This window comes from Carcharhinus amblyrhynchos, chromosome 6, assembly GCF_965287045.1.
Source record: "Carcharhinus amblyrhynchos chromosome 6, sCarAmb.v2.hapA, whole genome shotgun sequence".
In the NCBI taxonomy this organism is placed as follows: domain Eukaryota; kingdom Metazoa; phylum Chordata; class Chondrichthyes; order Carcharhiniformes; family Carcharhinidae; genus Carcharhinus; species Carcharhinus amblyrhynchos.
In genome coordinates this window covers 25,658,917-25,680,050 of record NC_137329.1, presented here as the reverse complement: position 1 = coordinate 25,680,050, position 21,134 = coordinate 25,658,917, and the positions used below count along the sequence as shown (strand labels likewise).

General features: G+C 45.9%; 1 protein-coding gene across 8 annotated transcripts in view; it reads left to right on the top strand.

Annotated features, from left to right (window-relative positions):
- LOC145343759 (F-actin-monooxygenase MICAL2-like) overlaps positions 1 to 21,134 on the top strand; it is a 255,306-nt gene that overhangs the window by 53,661 nt on the left and 180,511 nt on the right. For 7 of the 8 annotated variants that reach the window (XM_080190063.1, XM_080190062.1, XM_080190065.1 and 4 more), the window contains exon 2: positions 5,236 to 5,593. In XM_080190063.1, coding sequence (XP_080046189.1) covers positions 5,330 to 5,593 — 264 coding nt within the window. In that variant the 5' untranslated portion in view covers positions 5,236 to 5,329. Of the gene's footprint in view, positions 1 to 1,469; positions 1,632 to 5,235; positions 5,594 to 21,134 lie in introns of those variants that run through there. The other variant, XM_080190061.1, reaches the window with a different exon arrangement.

Genomic DNA, 21,134 nt, shown 5'->3' with positions numbered 1-21,134 from the left:
CCCCAGAACATTAGCTGAATTTTTAGAATAAGAGTCTAGCGATAATACCACTAGGCCATCGCCTCCCCTGAATACAGTTCAGCATTCGCAGTACTAAATATTGGCAGTGATTAGCTGTGTGGAGATGATGGGGAAAGACGATGAAAGTCAATACTTTGAGGGGTCATGTGCTCAGGATATTAGTCTTAGATATTCGTGGCAGAGTGGTTAGCACTGCTGCCTCACAGCAACAGAGACCTGGGTTCAATTGTGGAGTTTGCACATTCTCCCTGTATCTGCATGGGTTTCCTCCCACAGTCTGAAAGACGTGCTGGTTAGGTGCTTTGGCCATGCTAAATTCTCCCTCGGTGTACCCGAACAGGCGCTGGAGTGTGGCGACTAGGGGGTTTTCACAGTAACTTCATTACAGTGTTGATGTAAGCCTACTTGTGACACTGATAAATAAACTTTTAAAAGAAAACTAGATTTTGTTGGAGTTAGGGGAACTTGTGGCAGTTAGTTAGACATTTCCTCCTCCCTTCAACTCGCATATAATTTGACTTGCACTTGCTGGGAGCTGATAACTGTGTGGCAAAGGGGCTTTTGGGATCTTTGTGAGTGATGAGACCAACAGTCCATCTCCTTCATCAATGAGATTTAAGGATTGAGAAAGAATTAGAGGAGCAATAGAGAAGGGAATTGGGTGAAATAGTATCAGATTTGAAAGTCGGAGGAAAATAAAGATTGGGCTAAGATGGAGAACTGAGGCAGAAAGTAAAAATAAGAAAACAATTGAAATAGTTTGTAAATCTCTAACAACAATCTGATGGGCGGTGCGGTGGCACAGTGGTTAGCACTGCTGCCTCACAGTGCCAGGGACCCGGGTTCGATCCCCAGCTTGGGTCACTGTCTGTGTGGAGTCTGCACATTCCCCCCGTGTCTGCGTGGGTTTCCTCCGGGTGCTCCAGTTTCCGTGCGCAGCCCAAAGATATGCAGGTTAAATTGACCTTAGTTTCGGGGGGGAAGGGGGGGATGGTATTAGCAAGGTGAATATGTGGGGTTACGGGGATAGGGTGGGATTGTTGACAGTGCAGGCTTGATGGGCCGAATGGCCTCTTTCTGTACTGTAATGATTCTATGATTCCTCTCTTCCACTCTGCACACAATGGCTTGGAATCCTGCTGAGGCCAAGTGTTAATTTATGTTGGGCTGGGACCCCCTTGTGATGAAAGTCCAGCATCATAGAATCAGGCCCCAACTGCAAACACCCCCACCACCCCAGCAACACCACCCCCCCCCCCCCCACCCAAGTGTTTAACGTAAGACTGAAATCGCTTGCTGATGAATTGAATTAAATTTATCTCGCAGAGTTCAGGATGCAGAGGGAGCCAGAGCAGTGAGTAACACACACCCATCCCCGCTCAGTTATGAAACTTGAGATGACTAACGTGCTTCTGTGATCAGTTACCTCAGCTAATCACAATGTGCCGGATTACAACTCGGGCTGCCTTTAGCTGTTCGCAGTAAAGCACATGAAAAGCTTGCTGAGTCTGGCTCCTTCATGGCATTTTGCTTTTGGAGCCCTTCACCAGAAGGCTTAGCGACGTGATTCGGCTGCAGACAATGTAAACTGACAAAAGATAGTAATAAAGGTAAGACCAGGATCCGAGAGCTGGAAGGAACGGAATGCTGAGTTTTAGACTGTGAATTTTTGGATGGGACAAGAAGCGTTCAGTTTTAAAAGTTTTTGGAAAGCTGCCTTAGTGAGCAAAGTAAATGATTATGTGGAGTTGGGTATTGTTGTAATCTGTTTCCTATTATGTTGGTGGGACCCTGTGTATTAACAACTGTAATGGTCCATTCGAGGAGTAGGTTAATTCAGAAGAGGATGGTATGAAGACTGGAAGTTATACCCTGTTATTGATTACAGATTGTTCAGGGCATGTGGACCAACCTGGCAAGGAGAGAGAATCGTGTGTGGTTTCTGGACAGATGTGGAAGTCAGATATTTTGTGTGTTTGAACGTTTCCTGGTTTGGAGAGAGTGGATGAGAGTCCACATGCTTTTCCCTTTTTCTAAGAAGCTGTACTTGGAGTTCAGAAAGAATCTGGGGAGGTCCAACAGGCTACGTACCAAACCACCACCAGCCCCCCCTCCACCCCCGAGCACTTTTTAACAAGGCTGTACATCGTGTTCCAGACTTAAAAGAGAGATTCACAGCCCCTTGCTACATCCAAAAGCATTTTATAATCAATGATCTTTTGAAGCTTAGTTACTGCTGTAATATAGGAAACATGAATTTGTACACAGCAAGATCCCACAACAGCAATGTGACCATCTGTTTAGTCATGCTGGTTTGAGGGATGAATATTGCTTCCACAAGCTCAATCAAGGAGAACTCTCCTGCTATTCTTCGCAATAGTGGCTGAGGGAGCTTTTTTATGTCTACCTCAGAGAGCAGGTGAAACTTTGCTTTAACATCTCAGGTAGCAGCTCCATCAGTGCGGTACCTGCAGCACGGTGGCACAGTGGTTAGCACTGCTACCTCACAGCACCAAGGACCCAGGTTCGATTCCCGGCTTGGATCACTGCCTATGTGGAGTCTGCATGTTCTCCCTGTGTCTGCGTGGGTTTCCTCTGGGTGCTCCAGTTTCCTCCCACAGTCCGAAAGATGTGCTGGTTAGGTGCATTGGCCATGCTAACTTCTCCCTCAATGTAGCCGGAGTGTGGCGACTAGGGGATTTTCACAGTAACTTCATTGCCGTGTTAATGTAAACCTACTTGCGGCAATAATAAATAAACTTTAAAACTCCCCTCAGGGTTGGCCTCTGGTATGTGCTCTGCTTTCACTGTTATGAGGCTGAGACCTTTGTGACTACACGTTCTTGTCTATTGACAGAGATATTTCCCACACTGTTAACTGTGGCGGCTCTTCGAAAGCGTTTCATTGGCTGTAATTGGGATCATCCTGAGGTTGTGAAGAGTGCTGCAAAGATCTCCCTTAAAATTGCAAACATTGTGGTTGAGTCTTTCCTATTTTTTTTAAATTTATTCTTTCATGGGATATGGTAGTCGCTGGCAAAGCCTGCATTTATTGCCCATCCTCGAATTGCCCTTGAACTGATTGACTTCCTTAGCCATTTCTGGAGGCAGTTAAAGAGTTAACCTCCTTGCGGTGAATCTGGAGTCACATGCAGGCCAGACTGGTTAAGAATGGCAGATTTCCTTCCCTGAAGGACATTGGTGAATCAGATGGGTTGATGCGTCAATTGATGACAGTTTCAGTCATTATTGCTTTTGCTTTCAATTCCAGACTTCATTGGTTGAATTTAAATTCCACCAGTTGATGTAATAGGATTTGAACCCGTGTCCCTAGAGGAGACAGTCCTCACTATGTTGCCTTTGATTTATTTATCCAATCATTTTAAATCCGAGTGTTTCTTTAATGAGTTCTAGAGATCTCTTGATTCATTGTTTAAACAAAGAAGTAAGTTGAGGAAAGAGTTAATGGGCTGAAGGAAGTTGCCTTGTAATGAGTTTCCTTTAGTTGAAGTATGGCAACAAGTTAGCTCTTAAATGTTGCAGAGGGGCAGTCAGCAGTGGAAAGCCTTCAAGTGTTTTCAATGAAAAATTACTTCTATTTTATTAATGAATTTGTACCATTCAAATTCATCGGGGCTGCTGGAATATTTGATAACTGTTCAGGTAAGATCCAGCAGTGTTAACACTTCACATTAGCAGGGGCAGTGCTGAGAGAGTGCTGTGCTGTTGGGAGGGGCAGCACTGAGGGACCGCTGTGCTGTTGGGAGTGGGAGTGCCGAAGGAGCACCAAACGAGGGGCAGCACCAACAGTGCACTACTTTGTTAGAGATACTGGGCAGAATTCTCCAGTGTCCCCCACGATTGGGATTCTCCAGTCCTGCTGCAGTGAATGGAGTTTGGCTCAGCATGAAAATCTCTGTTCTCACTGACAGTAATTGCACGGCGTATGAGACAAGAGAGTTCTGGCCGATGAGGTGTTAAGCTGTTTCCCTGTCAGAGCCCACAATCAGCAAATTGACTATTATGATTCACACGGTGCAGCAATATCTACACTTCGTAAGTGTTTAATTGGATATGAATCACTTTGGGATGGCCTGAGGTAGTCAAAGGTGCTATATAAATGCAGGTTGTTGTTGATTCCATGGCCATTATTTCATAGAATCCCTACAGTGCAGAAGGAGATCATTCGGCCCATCAAGTCTGCACCAACCACAATCCCACCCAGGCCCCATTCCTACCCCACATATTTACCCTATGATTCCCCTTGACACTAGGGTTAATTTAGCATGGCCAATCCACCTAACCCACACACCTTTGGACTGTGAGAGGAAACCGGAGCTACCAGAGGAAACCCACGCAGACACGGGGAGAACGTGCAGACTCCACAGAGACAGTGACCTGAGGCCGGGATTGAACCCAGAGAAGAGTCAGGAGGTTTGTCCTTTGTAATGTAGGTCAATATGCCTCAATTTCACTAAAATCAATCATCTTGCCATTTATCTCATTATGCACAGCAAGATCCCACAAACAGCAAATTGACTGTCTTGATTCCTACATTGCCGCAATATCTGCGCTTCACAGGTGCTTAATTGGTTATGACTCACGTTGGGATGTCCTGAGGTTGTCAAAGGCACTTTAAATACAAGTTCTTTTTGTTGTGTGGAGACTTCAGTAGTTTGATTGGTGGCACACAGCGAAATGTCAGTGTAGAGTCAGCTGACTCCTCACTGACCCCATTAAAGTCAGCTGACTCCACACTGGCTGACCCCTCCCCCACCCCACCACCCCAATCACTACATGAGCAACCCTGTTTTAGTTATTATTTGTGAGGTTTCTTTGGCAAACCAGCAATGTGGCACTAACTCCCCTGTGCCTTCTCCTTGTGGGGCAGTTACACCTACAGGGAGCACAGCTCAGAAAAGTAAAAAAAACTTCTCCTGAGGATGGTAAAAATCCCTAAGAAAATGTTGGAAGCGATGCAAAGTCAGTTTGACATCTTCCGCTTACAGTGACTGTATAAACGCATCCCAGCTTCTGTGAATAGTTTGTGTTTTTTTAAAATCCATAAGATATTGAGTTTGTTTTCTCTTGAACCGAATGAAAATAACTAGCGATGTGCAGAATGTCCTGATTTCACCACTAGTAAGATTGCCCGACTTGAGTTAATTTTTTTTTGTTGGACTAATTGTAACTTTGGTGTTGGAAACATTTCAGGTTTACAATGTCCGAAGGTAAACGCTAATCCACTCTGTCTGCGGAGCTGTCAAAGTCCGACTGACTTCTCTCGAGTGAGGCCTGTGACCAGACCATGGGGGAGAATGATGGTGATAAAAGCAGCCAAGCTGGGCAACTCTTTGAGAACTTTGTGCAAGCCTCGACATTCAAAGGCACGCTGCAGGCGTTCCACATCCTCTGCCGTTACCTGGATCTTGACCCTTTAGACTATCAGATGTTCTACTCTATGCTGAAGTCGAGGGTCAACACATGGAAGGCCAAGGCCCTATGGAGCAAGCTCGACAAGCATGCCAACCACAAGGAGTACAAGAAAGGCAACGCCTGCCCCAATACACGGGTGAGTAGAGTTTAATCTGACTAACCGCTAACAACCAGTATGTCATTGACTCATAGCATCATAGAAACCCTACAGTGCAGAAAGAGGCCATTTGGCCCATCGAGTCTGCACCGATCACAATCCCACCCAGGCCCTACCCACGTATCCCTACGTATTTACCTGCTAACCTATGCATCTCAGGACACTAAGGGGCAATTTTTTAGCGTGGCCAATCAACTTAACCCTCACATCTTTGGACTGTGGGAGGAAACCAGAGCACCCAGAGGAAACCCATGCAGACATGGGGAGAATGTGCAAACTCCACATGGACAGTGACCCAAGCTGGGAATTAAAGCCAGATCCCTGGAGCTTTGAGGTAAGGATGGCAGATTTCCTTCCCTAAAGTACTAACCATTGTGCTACCATGCCACCCTACCATTGTGCTACCATGCTGTCCTTCAAGCCTGTTCTGATATTCAACAAAATTCATAGAACCATGGAACCTTACAGTGCAGAAGGAGACCATTCGGCCCATTGAGTCTGCACCAACCATAATCTCATCCAGGCCCTATCCTCTTGCACATACCCTAGCTAGTCACTCTGGCACTAAGGGGCAATTTAGCATAGGTCAATCCACTTAACCCCCACATCTTTGGAGTGTGGGAGGAAATCCACGCAGACACAGGGAGAATGTGCAAACTTCACACACACACTAACCCAAGCCGGGAATCAAACATGGGTCTCTGACACTGTGAGGCAGCAGTGCTAACCGCTGTGCCACCTCTTTTTTTTTATATATATTCGAGGGACATGGGTATTGCCACATTTATTGCCCATCCCTACTTACCCTAGAGTACAATTGTGAGTCAATCACATTGCTGTGATTCTGGAGTCACGTGTAGGCCAGATCAGGTAAGGATGGCAGATTTCCTTCCCTAAAGGACATTAGTGAACCAGATGGGTTTTTCCGACAATCAACAGTGGTTTCATGGTCATCAGTAAATACTTAATTCCAGATACTTTTTATTTAATTCAAATTCCACCATCTGCCGTGGCTGGATTCGAACCCGGGTGCCCAGAACATTAGCTGAGTTTCTGGATTAATAGTCTAGCAATACCACTAGGCCATCACCTCCCTTACTCTTCTATATCAACTCCATCCTCCCGTACTACCCCCAAGCCCCTTCATTCCAATCCACCAACCTTTTGTCTTGAATATATTCAATGGCTGAATGTCCATAGTTCTCCAAGGTAGCAAATTCCAAAGATTCAGAACACACTGAGGGGACAAATTTGTCCTCCCCTCAGACTCACCCTTTATTGTGAGATTGTAAGCCCTTGTCCTAGATTCCCCAACTGGGAGAAACATTTTATCATCATGTACCCTGTCAAGACCCTTAAGAGTTTTCTATATTTCTGCTGGATTGCCTCTCATTATTTGAAATTCCTGGGAATATAGGCTGAGTCTTCTGAACCTCTCATTGTAGGATAATTCCCCTAGGAGCCCAGGCTACTGAGCCTTTGTTGCACTCCTCCGAGGGAAATTATATCTTTTCTTAGGCTTCATAACTCGTTGCATTCAGTCCTGCTACCAAACAATTCACAACACAACCTCCACCACACTCCAGCTGCAGTGCAGCAATGAGCTTGTGGCTATGAACAAGCAGAATATTCTCGAAATACTCAGCAGATTAGGCAGCACCTGTGGAGAGAGAAACCGGTTTAATGTTTCAGGCTGATGACCTTTCATCAGAGCTGGCAAATGTTCAGGATGTTAGCAGGTTTTTAGTAAGTGCAGAGACAGGGGAATGGGGTTAGGGGAAGTCTGTGATAAGGTTGAAGGCTGGAGGGATTAAGCGATGAAAGAGCCGATGGTGCAGGGTAAAGGAAATGGTGATGGGACAAGTAAAGAAACAACATGTGGGTCTAGAGGTAAAAATGGCAACGACAGAAGGGGAGATGGTGGCGTGTGGTAATGTCATTGGATTAGTAAATCGGAGGCCAGGGCTAACACTCTGGAGACACGGTTCTAATCCCATCACGGCAAACGGTAGAATGTAAATTCAATTAATAAATCTGGAATTGAAAGCTAGTCTCAGTAATAGTGATCATGAAACTATCATCAATTGTCGGTAAGAACCCATCCGGTTCACTAACGTCCTTTAAGGAAGGAAATCTGTATCCTTACCTGGCCTGGCTTACGTGTAACTCCAGACTCACAGCAATGTGGTTGACCTTAATTGCCTTCTGAAATGTTCTAGCAAGCTACTCAGTTCAAGGGCAATTAGGGATGGGCAATAAATGCTGGCCCAGCCAGCAACATCCACATCCCATGTAAAAGAAGAATTATTACTAACACCTCCTGTCCAAGGCAATGGAAGCAGTTCTAATGATCTGAATTTGTTGAAGTCAGTGTCAGCTGTGGAATGTCATAAAGTTCCTAATTAAAAAGGACTAAGTTTAAATAATTTCCACAGACATTTTCCAGTTACTACTTAGTTTTGGAAGACTGCAAGTTGCTTAGTGACACTGCTGTGAATGGGTTCAAACCCACTCTGGGACCTCAAGGCTGTCCTCATGGCCAGTCCAGAGGGAGAAATAGTGCATTGCCTTTCAGATAAGGAGTTACACTGGAATCCTGTTCAGGTGGGCCTGAAGGATCCAAGGCATGTGCCAAGTTCTCCTGTTTTCCGGAACGGTGTTGGATGCATTCCTGAAATCCAGGTAGAAAAAAATCAGCTCTTCTGTTTCCAACAGATTTGTTACATCTACAAAGAAGCCTAATACACTCGTCAGACATAACTTGCCCTTTCTGAGGATTTCTCCAGTGAGTCCTTTCCAATTCCACATTGAAATCCTGAACGTTTTACCCACACTTCATAGAATCATAGAATCGCTACAGAAGGAGAAGGAGGCCATTCGGCCCATTGAGTCTGTACTGACCACAATCCTACCCAGACCCCATCCCCACAACCCCATGCGTTAACCCTGTTAATCCCTCTCACACTAGGGTCAATTTAACATAGCCAATCCCGCACATCTTGAGGCAGGGTTTACCAATCTGTATTTTTGCCTGTTGATGGAAAATGTGACTCATCCTCTCCTTTTAACAACAAAGGTGATTTCAGTACGCATTGATGGGAAGCTATTGTAATCTTCCTGGTGAACCAACTCCTCCAGCTTTGGCTAGCAGCTTAAGAGATCCATGGGGATATGACAGGAGTGAAAATGTTTCTTCACAGATCTCACTGACCAGCTCTCCTGAGAAAAGATGGCCAGAAGTAACCAACACTCTGTTTAATCGCTCTCTCATTGAACCCAATCCTTCATTTCTACTCAGTGTTCATGGTCAGTGGTGTAGTTGGGAGGGGGTAGGGGAGACTTTAACTTCTCACAGCATTCGAGAACTTCCCTGCAATTTCTGAAATTGTAATGGAAGAAACAGCCCAGAGATAAGCATGCGCTTGGAAACTCTTCAAAACCTCCTTTTAAAATCCACCTCTTTTACCAATCTTTGGCTATTCACCCTATCTCCTCCTCCTTTGGCTCTTCCTGTCTGTCAGATTATGTTCCCATGAAGCCCCTTGAGACCCTCCCCAATGTTGTGGTTTAGATAGGGAATAGATGACTTTGGGGAAAAAAGCAACTTACTGTGCGGATAGTGGAATGTGAAACCAAAAGTGAAAACGCTGGAGAATCTTAGCAGGCCTGGCAGTGTCCATAAGGAGGGAAAAGAGTTGATGCCTTGAGTCCAGGTGACCCTTTGTCAAAGCTAAAAGGCGTAGAAAGTGGGAGATATTTATAACATAGGGTGAGTGAACGAGCACCCTCTGATTTTAGCTTCTCTGCCATTTGGCCTTTCACACCTTCTATTCTCTCTATGGACTGCCATTAGCAGCCTTTCCCCTTGTTTTTGTGGCTGTGACTCATCTTTCATTCCCTCGCCCAGCTGTATAAATATCTCCCACTTTCTCTGCCTTTTCGATTTGAGAAAGGGTCATCTGGACTGGAAACGTCAGTTCTTTTCTCTCCTTATAGATGCTGCCAGACCCGCTGAGATTTTCCAGCATTTTCTCTTTCTGTGGAAGTTTTTGGAAGATGGATTGTGAGGGTCAAAGGTGGTTCAAGTGCGGAACCCTTGGCTGCCTTTTGCCTTCCCTGTTAGGCACTTACAAATTGGTCACTTCCTCTCTGCAATACATCGGTATAAAAATGCAAGCAAATGGAAAGGGGAAGCGGCCATCTCGGTAATATATCAACTTAGCAATAATAAATCCAAACAAGGATATTATGGGAAACCTTTAATATGGCACTGGTTAGGCCTTGGCTGGACCATTTTTGGGCACCTCTCTTTAGGATGGATATATTAACCCTGGAGAAGCTGCAGAGAAGATTTACAGGAACGGTAGCAGGAATAAGAAACTTTGGTTATGCAGGAAGAAATGGAGATGGTTCTTTAAGTGGAAAAGGTTCCGATGAAGAGTTGTGGGGGTATTTTCTGCCCCACGTTTTGGCAGGCAGGAACTGGAATGGGGTGGAAGGTCAAGAAGAGTCCCAAAAAGTTTTCATGCTAGTGGAGATGAGAAAAATATCAGCAGTGATTGAATGGCAGAGCAGACTCGATGGGCTGAGTGGCCTAATTCTGCTTCTATGTCTAATGGCCTTATGGATTTCCCCCCTCCACTTTCCCATCTTATCCCCACAAAACTTGATTCCGCTACTGATTAAAAATGTCTATCTCAGCCTTGAACTTGCCTAACAACCCAGCCTCTACTGCTCTCTGTGGTAAGGAATTCCACAAATTCCCTATCCCCGGGAGAAAAAATTATCCGCTTCCCAGGCTTAAATGGACGACCTCTTTCTCTGAGATTATGCCCTCGAAGGAGAACAGGGGAGATGAAGAGGGTTTTTTACCCAATGCAGTGTTGTGATCGGAAATGAAAGGGCAGTGGGAGTAGATTTAATCACATTTGGGAATTTGATAAATACTTGGAAAGAGCAAAGTTGCAGGGCTATGGAGAAAGAGGAGAGTGGGACTAATTGGGTAACTCTTTCAAAGAGCTGGCATCACCACAAAGGGCTGAATGGCCTTTTTTGTACTGTATGGTGATGGAGGGAAACTGTGACCACACAGGAAGAGGAAGTCCAAAAGAATTATTGCCAAAGTCAAAGGGATATAATTGGAATGAACTGCTGGATGTTAAAGAGCCCAGCTGAGACTTTGGTTCCTGAATCTTGTGCTGATCCTTAGTCAAGACAGGGCTGAGTGTATAGCGAAGTGTGGTAGATTTGATGGAAGCCAGAGTGTGCAGTGACCCTGTAAAGTAAACTGATAACCTCCACATTCTGGAGATGTGGGTTGGCACCTTAATTGGACAGAGTGGTAAAGTGGCAACGATTATAGGGCTGGGTCCCAGTTTCATTCCTTGCATTCTTGGCTCTGTGCTATTTAGAGCTGATATGGCTATATAAGGGGCTGTACTTGGAGTGGGATTTTGTATTGTGGAGATCCAGAAATAAGTGTTGGACGTTGCTGGGCAGAAAGCGCCATCACAATCAGACAACTTCCTCTGGCTGCTACCGAGTGTTGCCATTTATTCTCAGGAGAACAAATGGAAATAAGAACTTTCACAACCTCATCACACCCCAAAGTGCCCTCGGTGTCAGCGAATGGCACTCTGGCCTGAGTTCAGGGATTCAAGGCCCACTCGCAGTGCTCGAGGACTACACTCACATTGCTTCACTGAGGAAGTGCTGCGTTGTCAGAGGTGCCATCTTTCAGACGAGACATCAAACCAGGCCTCTCAGCTGCCCCCTCAAGTTCATGTCAAAGATCTCGTGGCACTAGTTCACCAGAGAGCAGGAGAGTTCTCCCTGAAATCCTTGTCAATAATGATTCCTCAATCAGCATCACTGAAAACAGATTTTCTGATCATTCGGTCTATCAAGCCTACTCCGTTATTTAAATAAATCATGGCAGATCAATATCTTAACTCTATTTTCCTTTGATTTGGTTGAATATCCAGCAACCAGATGTGCTGGTTAGGTGCGTTGGCCATGCTAAATTCTCCCTCAGTGTACTCGAACAGACACCAGAATGTGGCGACTAGGAGATTTCCGAGTAACTTCATTGCAGTATTAAAGTAAGCCTAATTGTGACACTAATAAATAAACTTTAAATTTAATCTTTATACCCCATCCAACAAAAAAACTATTGATCTTCAATTTTTAGTTGACCCCACCCAAGAGAGTGTTCCAGATTTCCACCAGCCTTTGTGTGAGGAGATAATTCTCGTCATCACTCCTGAGAACTCTGTGGTGAACTAGTGCCATGGGGTCTTTGACGTGAACCTGAGAGGGCAGCTGAGAGGCCTGGTTTGCTGTCTCATCTGAAAGATGGCACCTCTGACAATGCAGCACTTCCTCAGTGTGGCAATAGGAGTGTTCAAGCACTGTGAGTGGGCCTCTAATGTTCTACCTCCTCGTCTGGACACGCACACCCACAGGAGGAGCTGGTTTCTTCAGGCCTGATCTGAAATCTGCACACATGGGATTGGCGGTAGGAGCTAAGATGGCTGCCTCTTAATGCTTACCCAAGTGAACTGGCAGGTCTCTGGTGTAACAGTGGTAGCCCCCTCTTTGCCTCTGGATTGGGAAGGTGGAGGGTGGATGGTTGTGGGTTCAGGTACTTCCTCAGACTGACACTGCCAGTGCAGTACTGGGGGAGTGTTGGGAATGCCGTCTTTCAGATGAGATGATAAAACTGGGGCCCTGGCTGCCCCCTCCCTTCTCAGGTGGGCGTCAGAGATATTGTGAGACATTTTGAAGAAGAACAGGGGGATCTCCTCGGGGCCCTTGGGCCAATATTTATTATTCATCAAGCATCCCACTTCAAAAAGCAAACTGTCTAGTCATTACCTCATTGCTATTTGTGAGATCTTGCTGCATACAAATTGGAGGCCACATTTCCTATTTCACAACCGTTCCTGCCTTGCAAAAGTGTTTAGTTTTTTTAGTTTAAAGTTTATTTATTACTGTCATAAGTAGGCTTATATTACTGCCGCAGTGAAGTTACTATGAAATTCTCCTAGTCGCCACACTCTGGCGCCTGTCTGGATACACTGCAGGAGAATTTAACATGGCCAATGCACCTAACCAGCACGTCTTTCAGACTGTGAAAGGAAATCAGAGCACCCGGAGGAAGCCCAAAAAGACACGGGGAGAATGTGCAGACTCGACACAGGCCAAGTCGGGAATCGAACCTGGCGCCGTGAGGCAGCAGTGCTAGTCACTGTGCCACTGTGTGTGGGAGGATATCTGAGGATGTGAGAAGTGCTAACTAAGTGCTTTTTCGTGTTGGGAATGTAGCGATGAGAAACAAACGCGGTCTTTCAATGTCACCTAGACACTAGTTTTAAAAAGGGACTCTGGTATTTGAGTCGAGGGTTCCCAGCTGTGCTTACCCAGCCTCTGCAGCTGTTGGACAACAAACATTCCAACAGAGGATAGTGTAGTGGAAAATCTATTTCCGGTTGTCTTTGCAAACATGGGGTCCGTACCTGCAGAGAGCCGAGCACACCCATTTAACAACAACGGTGCACAGACCAGAGCAAAGCTAGGGAGAATTTACTTTTAAAAGCAATGAGTGGTGGTGATCTAGAATGTGCTGCCTGAAAGGATGGTGCATGGATGCAGATTGAATATTAGTAACTTTTGAAAGGGAATTTAATAGACAAGTCCAGGTTCAAAGAGCCAGAGGAGTTGGACATATTGGATAACGTTTTTGTCAAAGAGCTAGCACAGGCCCCACCGGGTGAATGACCTCCTCCTCTGTTGTGTCATCCTCTGATTAGGAACAGGAGGAGGCCATTCAGCCCCTCAAACCCATTCTGCCATTCAGTGGGATCATGGCTGACCTCCATTTTAGCTTTGTTTATCAACAACATGTTTGCTCAATCCCTAATGAGTGACTAGTGCCCTTTGTATCATTATAAAAACATTACTTCATTCATTATACCTTTCTCTTTTTCCTCTCTCAACTCTTCTTCCAGAGGATTATTCTGATAAGAGTAATGAAAGGCCTGGATAGAGTGGACATGGGGATGATGCTTCCATAGGTAGGAGAGACTAGGATCAGCAGGCACAGCCTCAGGATAAAGGGACAACTCTTTAGAAATGAGATGAGGAGGGTGGTGAATCTATGGAATTTATTGCCACAGAAAGCTGTGGAGGCCAGGTCATTGAGTGCATTTAAGACAAAGATAGGTGCTTGATTGGTAACAGGACAAAATGTTATGGGGTAAAAGTGGGAGAATGGCATTGAGAAACTGAGCAGCCATGATTGAATGGCAGAGCAGACTTGATGGGCCGAATGGCCTAACTCTACTCCTCTCTCTGAATATATGGTCTTAACCCAATCTTTCTTTCCCTTTCCCTTCCTTTCTTTCTGGACCAGATCTGACACTAATTCACCAGATTTATCTCCTCTATCTGTGCTCCCCTGGTTCTCTCTCAATGCTTAAATCATAGAATCATAGAAACCCTCCAGCCATTGGACCCTTCGAGTCTGCACCGATCACAGTCCCAACCAGGACCATCATTGCTCAAGGCGATAGATTGTTGGTTCCTCACTCATAGGCTGCCCTCATATTGTTATCAGCTCCCACTCCCAGCACGTCACGATGCAGAGTCTAATGGAAGTGAAGAGAGGCACAATCTGTCCAGCTGTAGGATGCCAATTGCAGCCCGAGGTCATATCATCCCCTCTGTTGCTGCTCTAGATTTCAGTGAAACAACCTGATTTATCATAGAATTCCTATAGAAGGAAGCCCGTTGGCCGATCCAGCCTGCACTGACTCAGCATCTTATCCAGCTTCATAACCCCACCTATTGACCCCACTAATCCCCCAAAACCTACACATTTTGGGACACTAAGCAGCATTGTACCATGGCTAATCCACCTAACCTGCACGTCTTTGGACTGTGGGAGGAAATCGGAGCCCCCGGAGGAAACCCACGCAGACATGGGGAGAAGGTACAAACTCCACACAGTCAGTCACACGAGGCCGGAATTGAACTCGTGTCCCTAGTGCTGGTGTGGCGCTAACCACTGTGCCACCCTGTTGTAATAACAGATGGTAACATTTTGACCATTAGCCTGGGAAAACAAATTGTGTAAATTTGTGGATTAGCGTGTTGATTAGTTACAGGGTATTTGGAAAGACCAGGTTCGGTCGGGTATGACATGAGCTCTGACGAAGGGTCCTGTGGACTGGAAATGTTAGCTTTGTTGCCTCTCCACAGACGCTGCCAGACCCGCTGAGATTTTCCAGTGTTTTCTGTTTTTGTTTCAGATTTTGGCATCCGCCACGATTCGCTTTTTCCGTATGTGGTTTGTTGGATTTAGAAATGGGAAGCAGAGAGTAAACTGCAGACTTGCTTTAAAATTCGGCAACAAAAAACACTGCGAATCTTAAAAAAAAAATCGATTGAGAAAGTAGTGGTCTGTCTGGACTGTACAATCTGTACGGACGGTACAGCCTCTTTACTGAGGCCGGAGCTACCTACTTCTTCCATTTAAAAAAAAACTTAGTGACCCCACTTCCACTACCTTCTGAGGCCAAGAGAGATGATGTTCCCTCACTCCATTCTCCTTCCATTGAAATCATCATTAAGACCTTTCTGAATTATACTCGCATGTTATCACCTTGTCTGGTTTGGCTTGCGAGCTAATAGAGATTTACAATGCCGGTTAGTCAGCAGCTGAGGAGCTAATTAGATTTCAGCTGGCTCGTGTAGTTAGCCATTCCTCTGTAAATGTCACTTGGGTTCAGAGCGAAAGGAACCAGTTCTATATCGATACCTGCCGTCGTCGTTTTACTGGGGAAGTGTACAGAACTCTTTCAGTTCGCTTTTTTTTTGGGTGAAAGCGTGTGGTTCAGTGAATAGCACTCTCACTTCTGGGTCAGAAGGTTATGGGTTCAAGTCCCACTTCAGAGACTTTTGAATGTGGAACTGAGCCACGACAGATCAGCCATGATCTTATTGAATGGCGGGGCAGGCTCGAAGGGCTAGATGGCCTACTCCTGCTCCTATTTCTTATGAACGCAGGATCCAAGCTGGCGTCCCCAGTGTGGCACTGAGGGAAGGGCCCTCTTTCAGATGTGTTGTTAACCCTCCTTCCCCCAGGAGTGGACATAAATGATTGTGCAGCCAATGTTTCGAAATGGAATTCTCCCTGAGTGCCAGTATTTATTCCTCAGCCAGCATCGTAAACTGTCATTGCTATTTGTGAGAGCTTACTGTGCGCAGATTGGCTGCTGTGACTCCTATATCACCACGGCGACGGCACTTCGGATGTACCTCAATGGCTGTAAAGCGCTTTGGAACATCCTGAGGGCAGGATATGGGCTTAGGAGATGCAACTCTTTTTCTTGGAAAACACACGGCAAGTGAAGTAAATATTCATATTGCAAGGCCGTGGGGAGGATGCAGGGAAGAATCGTGGAGGGTGAGAGACTTTAACTCGAGCGAAACATGAGAGAATTTATGACTATTTTTAGCATTTTACATGTCCTCAGGATATCCCAAAGCCGTTCACAACCAACGAACTACTTTTTGAAGTGTTTGTTCGCGGAGCAAGTATGACAGTCACTTTGTTGCACAGCAAGAGTTCACAAGCAGCAGTCCAATAAATGATCTGACTTTGGTGAAACTCTTGGAATGATCTCCTCTAGTTTCTCCTGGTGTTGAAAAATATAAGGAGTTTGAGGGTTGGGATGGGGGTTTGGGGTTGGTTTAGCTCAATTGGCTGGGCAGCTGGTTTATGACGCAGAGCGATGCCAACAGCGCAGGTTCGATTTCCATACTGGCTGAGGTTGTTCCTGGAGGCCCCATCGTCCCCCTCACCTGAAATGTGGAGACCCTCAGGTTAAATCGCCACCAGTCAGCTCTCCCACTCCGAGAGCAGCCTCTAGTCATCTGGCACACTAGTAACATTTTAATTTCATTGGATGCGGGCTGGTGTTGGTGGAAAGGTCGGTTGATGTCTGCACCCTGGCCTCGGCAGAGGAAAGCGAGCCAAGCTCCGCATCCTTGATTACGAGAGGAGGGAGTTCTGATGGAAGGCGCCGCGTGTACAGCTCAACTGACGCAAGGATTTGACCGTGTTAACCATGGCGATGAGGTTCCGACATGGGGTATCGACAGAAGGACAGCTTGAAAGCGAGGCTGCAGAATGGTCAGTGCCCATTGAACCCTTGCATCAACAGCTTTGGAGCTGCTGATACCTCACTGACTTTGCAACCAGTACCCCCTTTGCCTTGGCTCAGACACAGCGCACGAGTGTGAGGAAAGGTCAAGACTGTGATCGATCTCCTGGCTTTCCCCGCTTGCCTCTCCTGGGTCTACACGGCTGAAGTCACGTTCTCAGCAAGTGGGTGTGGAGAACGACTGCCCTATGTTTGTACAGCAGTGGGTGGAGTATACAGAGGAGTACTTCAGGAATATATCTTCATTGTTTGTACAACATGCTTGCACTGCAACTTTCAAAAGCCGATGACTTCCTTCACATTGAATCATAGAATCCCCACCGTACAGGAGGAAGCCATTGAGACCCAGTGAGACTGCACCAACAACAAGCCCACCCTTGTCCCGCCACACACTCCCAAACATTTAATCTGCTAGTCTCCCTGACACTAAGGGGTAATTTAGCGTGGCCAGTCAACCTAATCTGCCAGCTTTGGCGTTTGGGAGGAAACTGGAGCACCCGGAGGAAACCCACGCAGACATGAGGAGAACGTGCAAACCCCCTTCTCCCCCCCCCCCCCCCCCCCCACACACACACACACACACACACACACACACACACACACACACACAAGCAGGAATTGAACTCGGGTCTCTGGCACTGTGAGGCAGCAGTGCTAACCGTACATACCCTTTTCTCCCTGCTTTTAAAAACTGTCTAACGCCTGGATGATTTTAACCGTCTCGTCCAGGTTGTTTTGGTGAATGAAAATGTAACGAAATGTAGAATGGGGAGGTGGCCGTTCGGCCTGCTGTGTCCGTGCTGGCTCTCTGAAAGGCATCCAATTAGTCTCACTCTCCTGCTGTTTCCCTACAGCCCTGTAAACGTTTCCTTTTGAAATATTTATCCGCTTCTTGTTTGAAAATTGTTATTGAATCTGCTTCCAGGCAGGACGTTCCAGATCATAACAACACGCTGCGTAAAACAAAAAAGTTTCACCCCATCTCCTCTCTCTGATCCTTTTGCCAGTTACCTTAAACCTGTGTCCTGTGGATACCGACCCTCGTACCAGAGGAAACAGCTTTTCCTTATTTACCACATCAAAACCCCTCGTGATTCTGGGCGCCTGTTTTAAATTTCAACGCAACTTTCTCTGCTCTGAGGAGAACAATCCCAACTTTTCCAGCCCCTCCCTCCAACTAAAGCAGCAGAATATGCAGCCTTCCCTGAATTGGACACCGGGTCTAAATCGCATTCTACAGCACATTTAAACAATAATGTAAGAGATCAAGGTTGACTCAGTGCTAGATTTGTGGAACGTCTGATCACCAGAGCAAGTACTGTAGGTCCTGAGTTCTAGAATTCCTTCCCCAAGCTTCCCTCTCCCTGTCTCTCTCTCTCTCTCTTTCTCTCTCTCTCTCTCTCTCTCCCTGTCTCTCTCTCTCTCTCTCTCCCTCTCTCTCTCTCTCTCTCCCCCTCTCTCACTCACTCACTCACACACACACTCTTTTTCACCCTCTCTCTCTTTCAAGATCTTGACCAAGATTTTCATTGTCTTTTCATCCTGTCTGCTCGGTGATACTTGATGTCAGTTTTGCTTTTGAAGTGGGTGGGGTGTTGGCTGCAGTCGGTGGATGTAACTCGAGTTGGGAAATTTCCCAGCTTGGAGCATCCACCCTAGAGGGGAGAAAGTGCCCCAAATGGTTCAGTTTTCACTCCGGGCTGGGGAGGTGCAGCTGCTGAATAGAATTGGGCCTGCCACACTCCGCACAGATAGGTGGCAGTACAAGGGGATGCCGGGTGCCAAAGTCTGTTCTCTGGGACTTTGCCCCTGTTGTTTTGTTAAATATTAGGGACTCGAGCCTCTCGTCCCTCACAACCCATCTCCCCGTCGTGCCTTATCCATTGCCAAGTCATCCCCATCCCACGTGGCTCCTCATGTCCCTCACCCACTCCCACAGCCCCATTTAGCCCTCATCCCAACCCATGCCTCCCATTTTGGTTATGAAGGAAATTAAAGGGCTGGGGATAATGTGGGGAGGTGAAGCAGAGATAGAGGATCAGCCACTGAATAATAGCATAGAACAAAGAAAATCACAGTACAGGAACACGCCCATCGGCCCTCCAAGCCTGCACCGACCATGCTGTCCATTGAACTAAAACCCTGTACCCGTCTGGGGACCACATCCCTGTATCCATCAAAGAAAAAACAAAGAAAAAGTGAATGCATCACCTCTATGTTAAGGCACGACGAGTGAAAGGTCAAACGGCGTACCCCAGCTCCTATTTATTTTGTCAAAGATTCCATTGGACTGTTTGGAAGAGGAGCAGGGGATGTCGCCCTGACCAATACTTATCCCTCGATTAATGTCACTAAATACAGATTATCTAGAAATTATTCCATTGCTCAGTGTGGGAGCTTGCTATGCGCAAACAAGCTGCTGCACTCCCTGCATTAAACAGTGAAATTACTTCAAAAAGTACTTCATTCAAAATTCTTTGGAGTGGCACGAGGCTGCGAATAGTAGAAGTGCAAATCTTTATTTTTTTTCTTTTCATCCCGAGCCAAGCTCTGTAAATTTCCTGGGAGAAGCCAGATAGACACACAGTGCCAAGGAGGAGGAGCACCCTGGGAAAATTCCTTTCCCACATCCTCAGGCCATCAGATCTCACTGAATGTTCCCTATGAAGATTAAACATGGGATAGTTCCAAGCGTCCATGTCTCTCTTCCTTGCTACTGTGTGTCTGGCCTTTTGAGTTTGGCACCAGCACTTCCTCTTAGTGAAAATAGGGCTTCTAGAGACTGTGTTGAGGCTGGATCTGCCTCATTGTTTTCTGCCAGCAACACAGAGTGACTAAGGAGGTTTAATTGTGAGCAGATGAATGTGTCTGTGCGTTTAAGAAGCATTACCAGAGTGCTGGACAGATCTGCTGTCAGAGGATGTGGTTTCATATTCCTTTCTGCATAGTCAGGGCTTATTTGTTGTCTCAGTGATGTCAGTACGTTGGAGATTCAAATCCCACTTTTGAGGTTTGACCGCTGACCGGGTGCTGCTCTAACACAGGCACCGCCTTTCAAATGAGACATTAAACCGAGACTACCATCTGCCCTCTCAGCTGGATGTAAAATATTCCACAGACACTCTTTAGAAGGAGAGCAGGGCAGTTCTCTCTGTGGCCAATATTTACCACTCCATCAACTCCTCTAAAATAGATTATATGGTTATTCTCACGTGGTTGTTTATTTCATGTAAACTGGCTGTTCTATATTAACTATAATGATGCAAAAATGTAATAATAAATAGCATGGATTTTAAAACGGAAAATATTACTTGACCAGCCTCATCGAATTCCTTGGAGTGTTGACAGAATGGCATGGCGGCTAACACTGCTGCGTCACAGTGCCAGCGTCCGAAGTTCGATTCCTGGCTTGGGTTACTCCTGTGTGTGGAGCCTGCATGCTCTCCCCATGTCTGCATGGGTTTCCTCCCACTGTCCGAAAGACGTGCTGGTTAGGTGCATTGGCCAGGCTAAATTCTCCCTCAGTGCACCCAGACAGGTGCCGGAGTGTGGCAACTAGGGGATTTTCACAGTAACTTCATTGCAGTGTTAATGTAAGCCAACTTGTGACACTAATAAGTAAACTTTAAAACTTTAGAGTGGATAAAGGTAACATAGTCAAATCTAGATTTGTTAAAGACCTTTGATAAGGTACCACATGATAGATTAAGAAATAATGTTAGAACATGAGGACTCAGGGCGCAGGTAGCAGAATAGGTGGCTGGCTTCATGACTGTGAGCAAAGAGTAGGAATAAACATTAACTAGTCTGAGTGGAAGTTGGACTTTTGCTTGGCTTTCTCATTATTATTTGGATGCACTATTCAAGTGTAAAATAATGTGCATAGAAAAAAATGTGGCTAAGAAATGGTGTTGGAGTAACTAAGGATCAGGTTGGAAGAGATATGGCAGACCCAACTCTCAACAACTCAACCGATGCATCAAAACAATCACACAGCCAATACATTGCTGAACTAACTCGGTAAAGACTGGATTACCAGTCCGAGGAAGCTAGGATTAAGTCCCATCGTGGCCTGGTCAGTCAGAGTTCTGGTCACAAGAAAGAAAGCCAAACATTCAAAGCCATGCAAAGAAGTATCTCTCAATCAATCTCAGATGGCTAATCACCAAGTTGTCATTCTTGGAGCAGGCACCACCCAGTCATTAATATCAATACTGCTGTGCTTCAAGGAGAGCTTCAAAGTGTTTGAAGAGTTTATTTTGTCCTTCATCAGAACATTAGTCACTTGAGAG